The following is a 16,117-nucleotide window of genomic DNA, read 5'->3' as shown; positions in this document are numbered from 1 at the left end:
TACTTGGTTGTTATACAGATTTCTCAGGCAGACAAGATGACTTGGTATCCCCATACCACCAAGAACTTGCTGTAATTTGTTATGATCCACACAGTCAAAGGCTTTAGAATAGTCAATAAAACAGAAATAGATGTTTTTCTGAAACTCTCTGGCTTTCTCCATTACCCAGTGGATATTGGCAATTTGGTATCTAGTTCCTCTGCCTTTTCTAAACCCAGCTTGTACATCTGGCAATTCTCATTCCATGAATTGCTGGAGTCTACCTTGCAAAATCTTGAGTATCACCTTACTGGCATGTAAAATAAGTGCCACTGTTTGATAGTTTCAACATTCTTTGGTGTTTCCCTTTTTTGGTATGGGGATATAGGTTGATCTTTTCCAATCTGTTGGCCATTCTTGTGTTTTCCAAATTTGCTGGCATATGGCATGCATCACCTTGACCGCATCATCTTGCAAGATTTTAAACAGATCAGATGGGATACCATCATCTCCTGCTGCCTTGTTATTAGCAATGCTTCTTAAGGCCCATTCAACCTCAGTCTTCAGGATGTCTGGCTCTAGCTCACTGACCACACCGTCAAATGTATCCCCGATGTTGTTATCCTACCTATACAGACTTTCTGTATATTCTTGCCACCTTTTCTTGATCTCTTCTGCTTCTGTTAGGACCTTGCCATCTTTGTTTTTGATCATACCCATTTTTGCCTGGAATTTACCTCCGATGTTTCTAATTTTCTGGAAGAGGTCTCTTGTCCTTCCTATTGTATTAACTTCTTCCACTTCCACACATCGCTTGTTTAAAAATAATTCCTTATCTCTTCTGGCTAACCTCTGGAATGTTGCATTTAATTGGGCATATCTCCCCCTTTCACTGTTGCCTTTTGCTTGCCTTCATTCTTGGGCTGCTTCCAGTGTCTCAGCAGACAGCCATCTTGCCTTCTTGGTTTTCTTTTTCTTTGGGACGTTTTTTTGTTGCCACCTCCTGAACAATGTTGCATACTTCTGTCCATAGTTCCTCCGCGACCCTATCTACTAAATCTAGTCCCTTAAATCTATTCTTCACCTCCACTGCATATTCATGAGGAATATTAGGGAGCTCATATCTAACTGATCTGTGGGTCTTCCCTATTCTCTTGAGTCTGATTCTAAATTGTGCAATAAGAAGTTCGTGATCTGAACTACAATCAGCTCCAGGTCTTGTTTTTACCAACTGCATAGATGTCCACCACCTTTGGCTACAAAGGATGCAGTCAATCTGATTTCGGTGTCGACCATCTGGTAAGGTCCATGTATAAAGTCGTCTCTTAGGTTGTTGGAAGAGAGTGTTTGTTATGCACAGTGAGTTGTTTTGGCAAAATTCTATCAGCCTATGTCCTGCTTCATTTTGTTCTCCCAGACCATGCTTGCCTGTAATTCCAGGTGTCGTTTGACTATCCACCTTAGCATTCCAGTCTCCTGTAATGAAAATAACATCTTTTTTGGGCATACTATCCAGTAGGTGCTGCAGATCCTCATAGAACTGATCTACTTCTGCTTCTTCAGCATCTGTGGTTGGGGCGTATATTTGGATCACTGTGATGTTAAATGGCTTACCCTGAATTCAAATTGAGATCATTCTGTCATTTTTTGGATTGTATCCAAGCACTGCTTTAGCCACTTTATTATTAATTATGAAGGCTACTCCATTTCTTCTGTGGTCCTCTTGTCCACAGTAGTAGATCTGGTGGTCATTTGATGTGAAGTGGCCCATTCCAGTCCATTTCAGTTCACTGACACCCAAAATGTCTATATTTAATCTTGACATCTCCCCAATAACCACATCCAATTTGCCCTGGCTCATAGATCTTACATTCCAGGTTCCTATAGTGTGTTGATCTTTAGAACATCGAATTCGTTGTTCACCACCAGCACCATTGGCTGCTAGCCGTCCTTTCGGCTTTGAGCTAGCTGTGTCATCAAATCTGGGGCTACTTGAACTTATCCTCTGTTCCTCCCCAGTAGCATTTTGACCATCTTCCGACCTGGGAGTCCCATCTTCCGATAGTATACCAACATATCTCTGGTTGTACTGATCCATTTAGTTTTCATGGCAAGAATACTGGGGTGGGTTGCCATTTCCTTCTCCAGGGATCATATTTAGTCTGACCTCTCTGCCATGACCTTCCCATCTTAGGTGTCCCTTCACGGTTTAGCTCATGATGTCATTGAGGTGCTCAAGCTCCAGCACCACGACAAGGTAACGATCCCCTTTGCTGAAGAAAGTAAGAAATGATACAGTAAGGTATCAGTAAAGATATAGTGAAGAAAGATACAGTAAGTTCCCATGCTCAAAATCTTGCAAGCAGAGTCAAGACGGGCCTACTGCCATGTACTCTGAAGGAAGGGAAGGTTTGCTCCAGCTCCTGGCAGCGTAAGCAGGGACAGCGCATTACTAAAACAGGCTGCCACCGCCTCTTAGGTCCACCTCAGCCTGAGACAGGGGACTCTCAGACCTTACAGATCACCTCCAGGGCTTAGAAATAAGGACCCAAGCCAGCACCCTCTATCTCAAAGTCTTGAACCTGAAACCTTAAACAGTAGCAATAACAAAACAGACGGCTCTGGATTTAGTACTAAGACTTACTTGGAAGGAAGCACACATACAGGTGTTAAGTTTATTTACATTGGGAAGGGCAGGGAGGGGAATAAAAGGCATACAAGAACCAGAGTAACATGTAGAAACAATACTTCAGGGAGAAAATAACAAAAACTACCTACAACTGTCCAATACATACCTAAGTATGGGTCTTCACATAGAACAGGACCCAAACTGTGGCACTGAGAGTCACAAGCCAAAACCAGGACAGAAACAAAAACAGACAAAACCAAACAAAGACAAAGGGCAACAGTAGCCCCCCTGAGTTTATACTCAAGAGCCTTTGACAAAATGTGAGTCTCATTAGCCAATCATTTGCTGGCTGAAAAGTTTCCCTAGGCCTTGGGGGAAGGAGGGGTAGAAATTCTCACAGAAGCCCAGCTGAAAACATTCAGTCTAATTGACCAGAGTCCTGCTCCAGACTTGAAAACCTTGAAGCCAGAATAGCTCAAGATAACACATGCAGGTGGTTTAACAAATGTGCACAGGCTCATCTTGATGAAATGGGGTTTCTACAGACAGCTAGAACGAGGGATGTATGAAAGTCACTTACCTTTTCGAAGGGTGACATTCGTAGTGGGGGGGAGGCACTCCGTCCCTCCCCCCGAAATTCTGGCTGGGGAGGAGGCGCTCCGTCCCTCTCCCCTGAAATTCTGGCTGGGGGGGAGGCGCTCCGTCCCTCCCCCCCGAATCCTGGCCGGCTGGCTCCGCAAATGGCGGCGGGCATAGCCGCCGCCGTTTGCGTCCCTGCAGTCAGCCGTGATAGGCTACGTAAATGTTTACGTAGCCTATCACGGCTAATTTTTTTAAAAAAACACGCGCGTATGCAAATGGCGGTGCCCAGTGGGCGCTGCCATTTGTGTTCCTTATTTTGGCACGTCTTAGTCTACATAAACATTTATGTAGACTAAGACGGCGAAAATAAGGGGAACGCAAATAGCGTAGCATCTGCGCTATTTGCGTTCCCCTTATTTTCGCCATCTTAGTCTACGTAAATGTTTACATAGACTAAGACATGCCAAAATAAGGAATGCAAATGGTGGCGCCCATGGGCGCCGCCATTTGCGTATGCACATTTTTTTTCCTTTTAAATCAGCAGTGATAGGCTACGTAAACATTTACATAGCCTATCATGGTGTTTTTTAAAAATCTAGCCATGATAGGCTACGTAAATCTTTACGTAGCCTATCATGTTTTTTTGTTTTGTTTTGTTTTAACTGGAAATGGTGGCGGCAGCTGGTCGGAAGACCAGCCGCCGCTGCCGCCAAACCGCCACCAAACCGCCACCGGAGCCGCCACCGCCAGGAAGATCCGCCCAAGGTAAGTCCCGTCCCGAGGGGGCGGGGTTCAGACCGTTCCACCACCAATTTCTGGCGGCCGAATGCACTGGCATTCGGCCTCCCCAAGATTCGTGGCGGAATTCTCTGACATCCCTAGCTAGAACACAAACAGAAAATGAATTTCTTGACCCCTGCTTCACTTCTGTTGACACTTCCCCACCCACCTGCTGCCTGCTACCCTGCCACTTTCCCAAGGGAAAAGTTTACCTTGGGGACCAGGACAAGGTAGCAGGAGGTGGGGTGGAACTTTTGAAGATTGCAGAGGCCCACCAGCTCTCCTCCTTCCCTCTTGGCTTTGTAAAATGAAGGAGATGCTGCTAGCATAGTGATGCTGCTGGCATCTTTTTCTGATTGCGACATTTTTGGCTGGGTATCATGGAGGCTGTAGTCTCCATGATCTCCAGCAGCACCCCCACAGCACCACCAGCATTGTGTTTCATTTCAGAAACATCCCTGGTAAAAGAATGAGAGAGGCCTAGCAGGTTTCTCTCATCTTTGAAGGAGCTCTCAACACCTGCTATCCCCTACTGGCCCCCAATGCATTTTTCCCTTGAGGAAGAGATGAGGTAGCAGGTAGTGAACAGGACTGAGGCCCTCAAGTGGTCTTCAGACCACCACCACCCCAAAAAAACACACCATCCCTCCAGGGTTTTCAGGTGTTTGAATGGAAACTTTGAAGACCTCAGTTCCTTTTCAGGGTGAGCAGGCAGGTGTCTATAATTTAAATAGAATTTAGAGATAATTCTAAATTTAGAAATAATTAGTATGTAAGGACAGTGAGAGGTGAGCTGTGTGCCTGCTCAGTCTTCTGATCAGGTGCTTACTGTTGATGGGCAACTTGAAGGCCCCTGCTCTCCCTTCTTATGGTTGTTGGACTGAACAGCCTTTCAAATGGAGGACACGACACCCTCAAATAAAGATGGGACTCTGACAGCCCTTCAAATAGAGGACTGTCCTCTGTAAAGAAAAACACATGGCCATACTGCCTGTGCCCTGCTACAGATCCCACTCATACTGTGCTCATTTCCTACAGGAAGCTGGCCAGGACTCTTGGCTCCACATCACCCTGTATGAACATAGAGTGACAATGTACCTAATGCCTTTCCGCAGATGCTGGTGTGTAGGAAAATCAGCAGCCGTAGGCCAACTATCCTTCAGCGAATTTTGTTTGTTCCTAATATTCATCTTCTCACTGGGGAACTCCAGATAGGCTTCTGACTAGGAACACCAGAGTTCCCCAGGTATTCCTCAGAAGAACAAATGAACAAACAAATGGACAACACCTTAGATAGAAAATGAAAGCAACTTAATGACCTTTCGCTCTTCTCAGTTACTCTTCAACAGTCAGCAGTAATCATTCTAATGTTTGTTGCCACCTAGTGGCCAAAAGGCAACAGCTGTTGGGGAAAATCAGACTGGGGAGTTGCAGCTCTGTTGGCTTCCGAGGTAGATACCAGGCTGAGTCCTCTATTAACTCAGGCCCAAAGTCAAGCTGGTCAACTTAGATTTATGGGTTGGCCTGTACACTTTGAATGCAGCACTGCTTCTTCAGAGACAAAAAAGAAAGAATATCCTTTTGCTGTATACCCTATTTTTTGTACACTAAAACACAGCAAATGCCTTGTTCTTATAATGTAGCCAGTAGCTCAGCAACAGCCCGTGCACTGGGGTCTGCTGAAGCTGCTTTCTCCTTCCTCTGTTTTCCCATTTTTATTCAGAATAAATAAGCACCACTTCCTCCAGATCATTTTATTCCCTTATCATCCCAGAATACCATCGAGGGATGTACAAATCAGAAAACTTGAACGCATCAAGGTTCTCCGAGTTCCATTTCAAAACTTGGCCTGACTGCTGTCCATATCAGACTGTGAGCTTTGTTTTGTTTTTCAGATTAATTGTTATGCATATTTTCATGCACATAATCCCAAATGAGGGATGTCAGGGAAATCTGCAGTGGATTCAAATGAGTTTGGATTTCTATGAATCCAACCTGCAAGTTTTGCAATGGAGTGGCTTTTGCTTGGATTCTGCAGATTTGTGGACTGTTTAAATAAATTTTAAAAAACAACTTTGGGAGGGATTTGTGCAAATACACACTTGTGCCAACGTGCACTTATACTAATGCACATTAGCACAAGTATGCTTTAGTGCAAGTGTAAATTAGTGAAAGTACACATTAGGATAAGTGGAATAACATTCTGGTACATCCCTAAAAAAATCCAATTCCATCAATGAACAGATGAGGAAATGAAAGATGCCAGGCAATCTGTGAAACGCTGACAGAAATGATTTAACAAAATCCATACATCCCTACTCAGATGTATGCAACACTTGTCAGCATTTTTGAAATATACACATTTTATGCACATTTTTCAGATGTATGCATTTTTCAAATGTATTTGTTTTTGTGGCACAAATAACTCTGCAGTCTTGGAAAGCTTATTTTATTTGTATTTAAAATTATTTTTAGTCTGCCTTTGAGGGTAAAACCTTCTCAAGGCAGAAATCCATGGACTTTGACTTCAGATGGCTTTTAGGTCCAGATTTGATTATGGGGGGGGGGTACAAACTGGGCAAATTCTGGTAAAAATAAAACTAAAATGAATTTCTTATATGTCCATATCAGGCACATAGTAAAACCGAAATAGAAGTGGATCTCTGTCTCCACAATACTTTTAATTGGACTGTTGGGAAGTTTTATTTCTTCTGGTGATAGAGAACATGCAACTCTCTCCTTATAGTTGAAGCCAGGTCTGCTTTTCTGAGATGGATATAATATATGATTGCCAGGTGGCAACCCAGAAAAGCCATCTGCACCTTTGGATCCACTACCACATTGGCTGGTGAAGCAGTCATGGCTTTCCTGAATAGATCCCCTTCCTCTGCCTGCCCTGCCCCTGTCTTCATATCCACCATTTCCTCCACCTGTTTAATGAGCAGAACTTCAGTGGTGCTACACAGTGGGTGGCTGAGAGTCCAGACAAGAGGAGTGAAAGAAGATCATGTGGGAGAAGCCATGGTTGTCTCATCTCCAATTCTGTGGCAGATCTAAGATACAGAGTAATCTCCATCAGGCAGTCATCATAATATATGAGCTACTGCCTTGAAGAAAGCTCCAATTCTTGGAATATTAGGGATGACTGGCAATGAAGCTGGGTTTCTTAAACTGAGGCAAAATAAGCTACAATAAAGCCTTATTATTAGTGCTTTGCCAAAGATTTCTCCCACAATTTTTTTTTTTACCATTCTCATTCAATTTGATAGAAATGAAATAGCTTTCGAAAAGACATTCGAAGGAGGAGAAATTTCGGAGAAATTCTCATGGGTTAAGTTTGGGGCTCATGTACTTACCTCATTTAGAGGTGGCAGAGGAGTGTGCATGAGCATCCTGTCTGTCGTCGTACAATAATCTCTGTGGCAGCCTGTAGCCTCCTCAGCTTCCCGCACTTCAGTTAAAGCCACCACGAGGAAGGCATCATGAGGTAATTCCTCGCATGGGGCTTTTTCAGTCCAGGAACTGCAGGTGGCCTGGGAAGCTGCAGAGGAATGGCAATATGTGTAATAGAGAAAGGAAACACACAGCGCCCTCGGCCACCTCATGGTGATTAGGTAAGCTCAAAAATGCCACCAAAATAAATTCAAAATTCTGCCTCAGAAAAGTGGAAGCCTCCCTACAGTTGATGGTGTTGCCACCTACAGAAGCAGTGCAATAAACCAACAACCCTTGGGAAATAAAGAATGAACCTGGGCTACAACCCCTGCCAATAGTGAGCCCTATTGGCGAGAAACTGTTGGAGACTCTCTCCTCCCCTAGGAGAAATTTGGTGAAATTGTCCACCCAATTTCTCTGCCCACAATAGGCTTGAGAATTTTGAGAGGTCATTCAGGCACAGCTCTACCTATTATCATTCATCTGCTTTTGAACTAACTGCATTGCAGAATAGTGCATCATCAAATGCCCTGTGGTTTCTCCACAGTATAGGTCTCAAATAATTTCTGTAGATGAGAGCAAGAGTCCCTTGCATCAGTCAATGCATCCATCCATCCATCCTGGAATTTGATCCTAGCCCCCACCCCACCCCCATCCCCACAAAAGGAAATACAAGTTGGTTCACAAATCCATAAATTATACTGTAATGATCACATATATGCTGAGGCTGAAGTGAAAATCCTGAATTCGCCACCCAAATCACCACCCCATTTGCCATTGCAGTGATTATTTGGGTGGAGAATTCAAATGTTTCAGATGATTTAGGACATCTGAAACAGTTTTGGATGGAGGGCCAGTTACCATGACAGAGGCCTTTTTTCCATGCTTTTATTAAAAGGTTTAAAATCCTTCCTCTCTGTTAGAAGCCGAAGTGGAGCTCTGGTCTCCAGATTTCTTCCGCAAAGTACCCCTGGAATGATGCTAAATAACTGGCTTATTTAACATAATTCCAGGGGCATTTTGTGGAGGAAATGTGGAGAATGGAGGTCTGCTTCAGCTTCTAACAGGGAGGATCTGGTGTGGGGTTGTTGTTGTTGTATTTTTACACCATGGCTATGGAACAGAATCCTGGGTTGGGCTAGATGGTGAGCTCAGTCTTTGCAAAAAGAAACAGTGTCAGTTTTGAAACTCCCCATCCTATTGGGATATGTAGAATAATAAGATGATTGGAAGTAACAACAGCAACAACAACAACAACAGATTAGCCTGTTCTTATGCAGATGTTCTGACTGTAGATATAGTAGCTTGCCATGCACAGCTAAGCAAAGTGCATGGTTGGGGGTCTGATGCTGCAGGCATGATGAAGCTAAGCAGGTCTGGGTCTGTTCTGTGACTGGCTGGATGAGAGACTGCCTGGAAATTCTGGTTTTACTTTTATATAACACCTCCAGTTTCATGATGGAGGAAAGGTGGGATATAAATGTAGCAAATCAAAGAAAGTTCCACCAAGCCAAATTATCTCCTCTACCCAAAAGGAGCCCTCTCCTCCTTGACATCTGGCTGCACAATTGTACTTTATAAGTATATGTGGTGCATGTACTGGCACAACCCAGGAGATTTTGTGCAAACGTGTTGTGCCTCTTACTTTTCCAGATAGGGTTATGAGAAAGAAAGTGACAACAAGTCTTGAAGGATTATAAGGAACCCTTGGCATCAACTAAAAGTGATTTTTGTTGACTCAAACGTTTTTCTTTTCTTTACCTTAAGGTCACAGCATTGATTCTGGCAAAATACTGTAAATATTAAAACCCCAGGTCAATAAGCTTAACACTAACTTAAAAACATCGATAAATGCTTACCATCTGCAAAGCTGAAACAAGATCCTTATCCCGGACTTGGTTACGCATAGCTTTCTCAGAGCAGAAGTGTTTGTAAGTGTATGTCTATCTGTTTTCAATAGTGCTAAAATATCTATCTAAGGCTGTGAAGCTAAGCAAAGTTTCAGTAGAAAGTTCCATGGAAATCAATAGGATTAGCATCCATATTATTAAAAGTGAGGGTGGCCAGGGCTAAGGGTAACAAATAGACTTGCTACTATCTTTTGAAAGACAACCCTATTTAAAAATCCAGTCATTCTAAGCTCTATTCAGGCATTCTACCTACTGTGTTGTATGAATGCATGAAGAGAGGAGCATTCCCACCTTGCCTTTTCATTTAAAACAACATCCAATGGAATGTCATTAAGAAGAAGAAGAAAGGGTAGCAACTCCTGGGCAAGGCATAATGTAATGGAAGGAAGAAACTCTGGGGAAAGGGTGCCAACCTTTTTCAGGGGTGAGGCTTATATGCCTTTAGCAGTGTCTCATATGAAGACATGTAGCAGATATGATGAGAAAGTCTTCACATGCTAAATGTATGTATCAGGTAGCAGAAACTTCAGCAAGCATAGCTTGTCATGCAAGCTACACTTGCTGAAATCTCTATCCTATCCTATTCTGTATGAGTGTGTGTGTGTGTGTGTGTGTGTACACAGGAAGGGGTCTTATAGGCAGCTTCATGAATGAACACATGCAAAGTTGACACAAACAGGAAAAAGACAAAAGCATCTATCCATCTCAAATCTGTTAGCGTTCTTTCTTCCTGCTCTTTCTTTTTTGTTCTGTTTCTCCCCCACTCTTATCTCTACTCCTCCTTGATGAAGTCCATAGTCAGAGCACACAAGATTTTCACTCTCCCAGCGGTTCACAGGCTCAGATGCAGGTGGGCCATGCAGTGTGGCTGGCTGGCTGAAATGAAATGGAAAAAGTGGCATCAACAACTCCGAGTCCCTCTGTATTAGGAGGAGAGGAGCAACATTCTTTACATCTTCATCCTGTTAGCAGCTCTGTGGAGGCCTGAGAAAGGTCCTCCAGATGTTCTAGACTACAATTCCCAGGATTCTTGACCATTGGCCATGCTGGCTGAGGCTTGTGGGATTTGATGTCCAAAACATCTGTAGGCCACCAGGTTGAGGAAGGATGCCTTAGATACTCCTACAAAACAGTGGGAAATGGCTGCAAACAATAATGGGCACAGTCTGACAGACTAGTAGTGGAATGCTCCCCAGGGTTCATATTGTGCAGGCCTCATCAACACTAATGTTACTGCCTGGAAAAGGAAGTCTTGTTCCTATCTTGTGGAGGGTGGCTTTAAAGGGATAAGACAGATTCATGGAGGATAATGCCATCAATGGCTTCTAGTCCAGATGGCCTTATGCTACCTCCATAATCAGAGACACTATGCCTATGTAAACCAGTTGCTGGAAAACATGGACAGGATGCTCTCATGTCCTGCTTGTGGGCTGGTTAGCCACTGTGTGAACAGAATGCCAGACTGGATGGATCCTTGGTGTGATCCATCATGACTTTTCTTATGTTCCTACTTTGGTTCCACCAGAGCACCTGCTCAGTTTTCAACCTTACCCTGGAAGCAGCCCTAAAGAGGGGTGGGGAACCACTTTCAGGCTAAGTGCAAAATTCTATTTTACAGAAGTTCTGAGGGGCCTCATTCCAGTGGTGGGCAGGGCCAAAGACAAAAGGGAGGAGCCAAAGGTAAAAGGGGTAGGAGCTAAAATACCAAAATACCAGCTTATTTTAGCTTAAATCACTTTCTGCCAGTAACTAAGCCTTAGGAGAGGCATTTCAATGTTTTAGAATGGGACAAATCTGCACAAAAGCTGGGAAACCAAACCATTAAACAATGTGGGGTGGTGGTGAAAGGGGGTCGGTCAAGGGGAATGGAGCATGGCCTTCTTGGGAACCCCAGAGGGCCAGACTGGGACCCCAGGAGGGCTAGTTTTGTCCTGCAGGCCAGAGGGTCCCCACTCCTGCCTTAAAGGCTATATACTACAAATCATGCAAACTATGCCTACTTACACAAAAGCATCTGAAGCTCGAGATTGCTCTTGCATTCAAGAGATCAACAACATTGCACTGAGAGTTTTCTTCTAGCTTTCAGATTTATTATAATCCAGGGCAATATGAAGCTCAGTTGACTGTAATAACCCGAGTGGCACCTTTTTCTCGGAACAGAATCAGCTTTCCAAATGCAGTGTACTGGGTGGCTGATCCACAGCAACCTGCATCCCTGATAGGCTGCCAGATTCAGTTAATGGCTGGCCTGCCCATATCCTGGCTACAGAACAAGAGCAATCAAGACACTCAAACAATAACTTCCGATTTGGCATGGAAACCAGGGCACTCAGGTTTCTCATTTGAAATCCCAAATGATGGCCGGGAAACATACCCAATCCAACCACATAGATTGGTATGAGTGCAGAACAAACAAAAAAAGTTAATAAAGTAAATGTGAATGGGGCATTTTCTTTTTATTGGTGCCTCCTCATAAACATTCAGTAAAACAGAAACCGTACACTGATGTAAATCCAATCAATGATTTTCATAATGAATAATTTATCTGGTTCTATTGACCATAAAGATGTACAATCTGTCTCCTGAGGATAAAGAAAGATGGGAAGAGCTGGAGTCAGGAGGGTAATTGTTTAAATGTGTTCTCCACAGCAAAAATTCTGCTTTTGTAGCTCTGTCTGTTTCAGTGCTGCTTGTTTCCTTGTTCCTGTCTTGTAGCAATCAAAGCCATACACTGTTCTAAAGATTACTGAACTATTTTCTGATGTTATGTAGAAAGTACATAACATATCTAGCTTCTTGGGATCTGAAGAAAATGCTTTTACAAAATGCATTTTTAAGCATTTCACAAATCTGAAGAAGCTAGGGCCAAAATATTAATTTAAATACATATCTAGCAGCTCCATTTTTTCATTTTTCATCTAGAGTAAGCAGAGGGAGCCTGATATGGATCTTAAAAGCCTGCTACCCCCAGACTCAGCCCCAATCCAGATCACCTCCCTGTGCAGCTAGGGATGTACGGACTGTGTAAAATCCACTCTATCTGTGTATCGCAGATTGTCAAGCACCTTAGAATCATAGAATAGCAGGGTTGGAAGGGGCTTATAAGACCATCAGGTCCAACCCCCTGCTCAGTGCTGGCATCCAGGTCAAAGCATCCCTGACGGATGGCTGTCCAGCCTCATCTTGAATGCCTCCAGTATGGGACAGCCCACTACCTCCCTAGGTCATTGGTTCCATCATCGTATTTCTCTAACAGTCAGGAAGCTTTTCCTGATGTTCAGCCAGCATCTGGCTTCCTGTAACTTGAGCCCATTATTTCATGTCCTGCATTCTGGGATGATGGAGAAGAGATCCTGGCCTTCCTCTCTGTGACAACCTTTCAAGTACTTGAGGAGTGCTATCATATCTCCCCCCAGTCTTCTCTTCTCAAGGCTAAACATGCCCAGTTCTTTCAGTCTGTCTTCATAGGGCTTTGTTTCCAGTCCCCTGATCATCTTCTTTGCTCTCCTTTGAACCCTCTCCAGTTTGTCTTCATCCTTCTTAAAGTGTGGCACCCAGAACTGGACACAGTACTCAAGATGAGGCCTAACCAGTGCTGAGTAGAAGGGAACTAGTACTTCCCGTTATTTGGAAGCTATACTTCTATTAATGTAGACCAAAATAGCATTTGCCTCTTATGCAGCCACATCATATTGCTGGCTCATATTCAGCTTGTGATCGACAACAATTCCAAGATCCTTCTCGCTTGTAGTATTGTTGAGGCAAGTATCGCCAATCTTGTAACTGTGCATTTGGTTTCTTTTTCCTAGGTGCAGAACTTGGCATTTATCCTATTAAATGTCATTCTGTTGTTTTCTGCCCAGCTCTCCAGCCTATCGAGATCACTTTGAATTTTGTTTCTGTCTTCCAGGGTATTCCCTATCCCGCCCAATTTTGTGTCATCTGCAAATTTGATCAGCATTCCCTGCACCTCGTCATCCAAGTCATTAATGAAAATGTTGAAGAGTGCTGGGCCCAGCACTGAGCCTTGCAGTACCCCGCTCACTACCTCTCCCCAGTTTGAGAAGATCCCATTGATAAGCACCCTTTGAGTCCAATTCTGTAGCCAACTGTGGATCCACCTGATAGTTGTTTCATCTAACCCACTTTTAGCTAGTTTGCTCATCAGGATATCATGGGGCACTTTGTCGAAAGCTTTGCTTAAGTTGAGGTATAATATGTCTACAGCATTCCTACAGTCCACAAGGGAGGTTACTTGATCAAAAAATCAGATCAGATTTGTCTGGTAGGATTTGTTCTTGACAAATTCATGTTGGTTTTGAGTAATCACAGCATTATTTTCAAGGTGCTTACAGATGGATTGCTTGATAATCTGCTTCAGAATTTCCCCAGGGATTGATGTCAGACTGACTGGTCTGTAGTTCCCAGGTTCCTCCTTTTTGCCCTTTTTGAAGATACGGACAACATTAGCCTTCCTCCAGTCATCTGGCACTTCACCTGTCCTCCATGATTTCTCAAAGAGTATAGACAGCGGTTCTGAGAGTTCTTCTACCAGGTCCTTTATTACTCTAGGATGCAATTCATCTGGCCCTGGAGATTTGAACTCATTCAAAGTAATGAGGTGTTCCTTGACCATATGCCTATCAATCTCAAGCTGCATTCCTGCCCCTTCAGCCTGTACTTCGCCTTTGCCAGGGGGGTCATAGACCCTCTTTCAGGAGGAAATTGAGACAAAGTAGGAATTGAGCACCTCTGCCTTTGCTTGTCATCTATTATCATTTTGCCATCCGTATTTAATAGCTGAACAACCATTTCTTTCCTCTGTCTTTTACTATGCACATATCTGAAGAAAGCCTTTCTGTTGCTTTTAGCATCCCTCACTAACCTCAGCTCGTTCTCAGCTCGTTCTCAGCTTTAGTCTTCCTGATGCCATCCCTGCAATTCTGTGCTACCTGCCTGCACTCTTCCTTTGTAGCTTGGCCTTCTTTCCACTTCCTGTATGTGTGCTTTTTTGTATTCAGGTCATCTCTAAGCTTTCTGTGAAGCCACATTGGCTTCTTCTGTTGTTGTCTGCCTTTATTTCTTGTTGGAATTGTTTGTAATTGTGCCTTTAGAATTCCCTTTTTAAAAAACTCCCACCCATCTTGGACTCCTTTTCTCCTTAGAGTCACTTGCCATGGAACCTTACTGATCATTGTTCTGAGTTTATTAAAATCAGCTTTCCTAAAATCCAGGGCTACACTCATTTGACTACACTCGGGTTTTGCTTCTCTTGAAACCAAGAACTCAAGTATAGCATGGTCGCTTTCCCCCAGAGTTCCTGTAACTGCTACTTTATCCACTAAGTCATCCCTGTTGGTTAGAATCAAGTCAAGTATAGCCAATCCTCTAGTTCCTTCCTCTACTTTCTGTAGGAGGAAGTTATCCACCACACCAGTCAGGAATCTCTTGGAGGGGCCATGTTTTGCAGAATTTGTCTCCCAACAAATATTGGGGAAATTGAAGTCCCCCATTACTCCTACATTATGCTTCCTTGAAACCTTGGCTATTTGCTTTTCAAAAGAGTCATCCTTGTCTTCTCCTTGATTGGGTGGCCGGTAGTAGACTCTGACGACCAGATTCCTTTGATTCCTTGCTCCATTTATTTTAACCCAGATGCTCCCAATGGGGCTACCAAGCTCATCCTCCTGTATTTCTGTGCAGAGATAAGTATTTTTTAACATATAGCACAACTCCACCTCCCTTTCTGTTACTCCTATTATTTTTGAACAAGTTATATCCTTCAATTGCTGTATTCCACTCATGGGAGTCATCCCACCAAGTTTTAGTTACACCTGTCTAGTCATAATTTCCCTCCTGTATTAAGAGTTCAAGTTCGTTCTGTTTGTTTCCCATACTCTGGGCATTAGTATATAGACATTGAAGACCATGTCTGTCTTTCTTCCTATGACATGTTTGTGAAGACTATTATTGGGCACTATTAGAGCTGTTCTCTCCGTTGCGGTGCATGAGCCTTCATCCATTGTTACCCCCAGCTTTACATCTCCCTCCCCTGTAGAATTCGGTTTAAAGCCCGCCTGATGAAGTTCTTCATGCTATGGCCAAACACATTCTTCCCAGCCTTTGTGAGGTGCAACTAGGGATGGCAGAGAATTTCTCCACGAATCTCTGGGAGGCCGAATGCCAACGCATTCGGCCCCCCGAAATTAGTGGAGAAATGGTCCGCCACCCCCCCGTCACCCCCCCCCAGGATGGGACTTACTTTTGGCGAATGTCCCTGGCGCTGGTGGCTCCCAGTGGCGGTGTGGCAGCGGTGCAGCGGCGGCCGGTCTTCCGACCGGCTGCCGCTGCCGCCATTTCCAAGTAAAAAAAAAACAACACACCAGCAAACGTGATAGGCTACGTAAAGATTTACGTAGCCTATCATGGCTAGATTTTCAAAAAACACAGTGATAGGCTACGTAAATCCTCACGTAGCCTATCACGGCTGACTTCAGGGGGGGAAAAAAAAAGTGCATATGCAAATGGCGGCGCCCATGGGCGCCGCCATTTGCATTCCTTATTTGGGCACGTGTAGTCTATGTAAACATTTACGCAGACTACGGCGAAAATAAGGGCAACGCTATTTGAGTACACACTTCCCCCCCCAAAGTCAGCCGTGATAGGCTACGTAAGGATTTCACAGCTATGGCAGCCATCATTTGCGTCCCGGCCAGCAAGGAGGATTCACGGCCAGAGGGACGGGGCACCCCCCCCCCCCGGCCAGAATTTCAGAATCCAAATCTCTCTTGTCGGCACCACC

General features: G+C 44.0%; 1 protein-coding gene across 1 annotated transcript in view; it reads right to left on the bottom strand.

The window, feature by feature from the left end:
- Nucleotides 1-10,191, bottom strand: part of LOC146344252 (uncharacterized) — an 84,897-nt gene extending 74,706 nt beyond the window's left edge. The window contains exons 1-2 of the mRNA XM_084860340.1: nucleotides 9,265-10,191; nucleotides 7,327-7,511 (exon numbers count right to left, since the gene is read on the bottom strand). Of these exons, the coding sequence (XP_084716466.1) occupies nucleotides 7,327-7,362 (36 nt within the window). The 5' untranslated portion in view covers nucleotides 7,363-7,511; nucleotides 9,265-10,191. The remainder of the gene's footprint in view (nucleotides 1-7,326; nucleotides 7,512-9,264) is intronic.
- Nucleotides 10,192-16,117: the final 5,926 nt, after the last annotated feature.

Source organism: Heloderma suspectum, chromosome 5 (assembly GCF_057233095.1).
Source record: "Heloderma suspectum isolate Gila_16-S chromosome 5, 16-S_ref, whole genome shotgun sequence".
In the NCBI taxonomy this organism is placed as follows: Eukaryota; Metazoa; Chordata; class Lepidosauria; order Squamata; family Helodermatidae; genus Heloderma; species Heloderma suspectum.
This window is presented reverse-complemented; position numbering and strand designations above follow the sequence as displayed.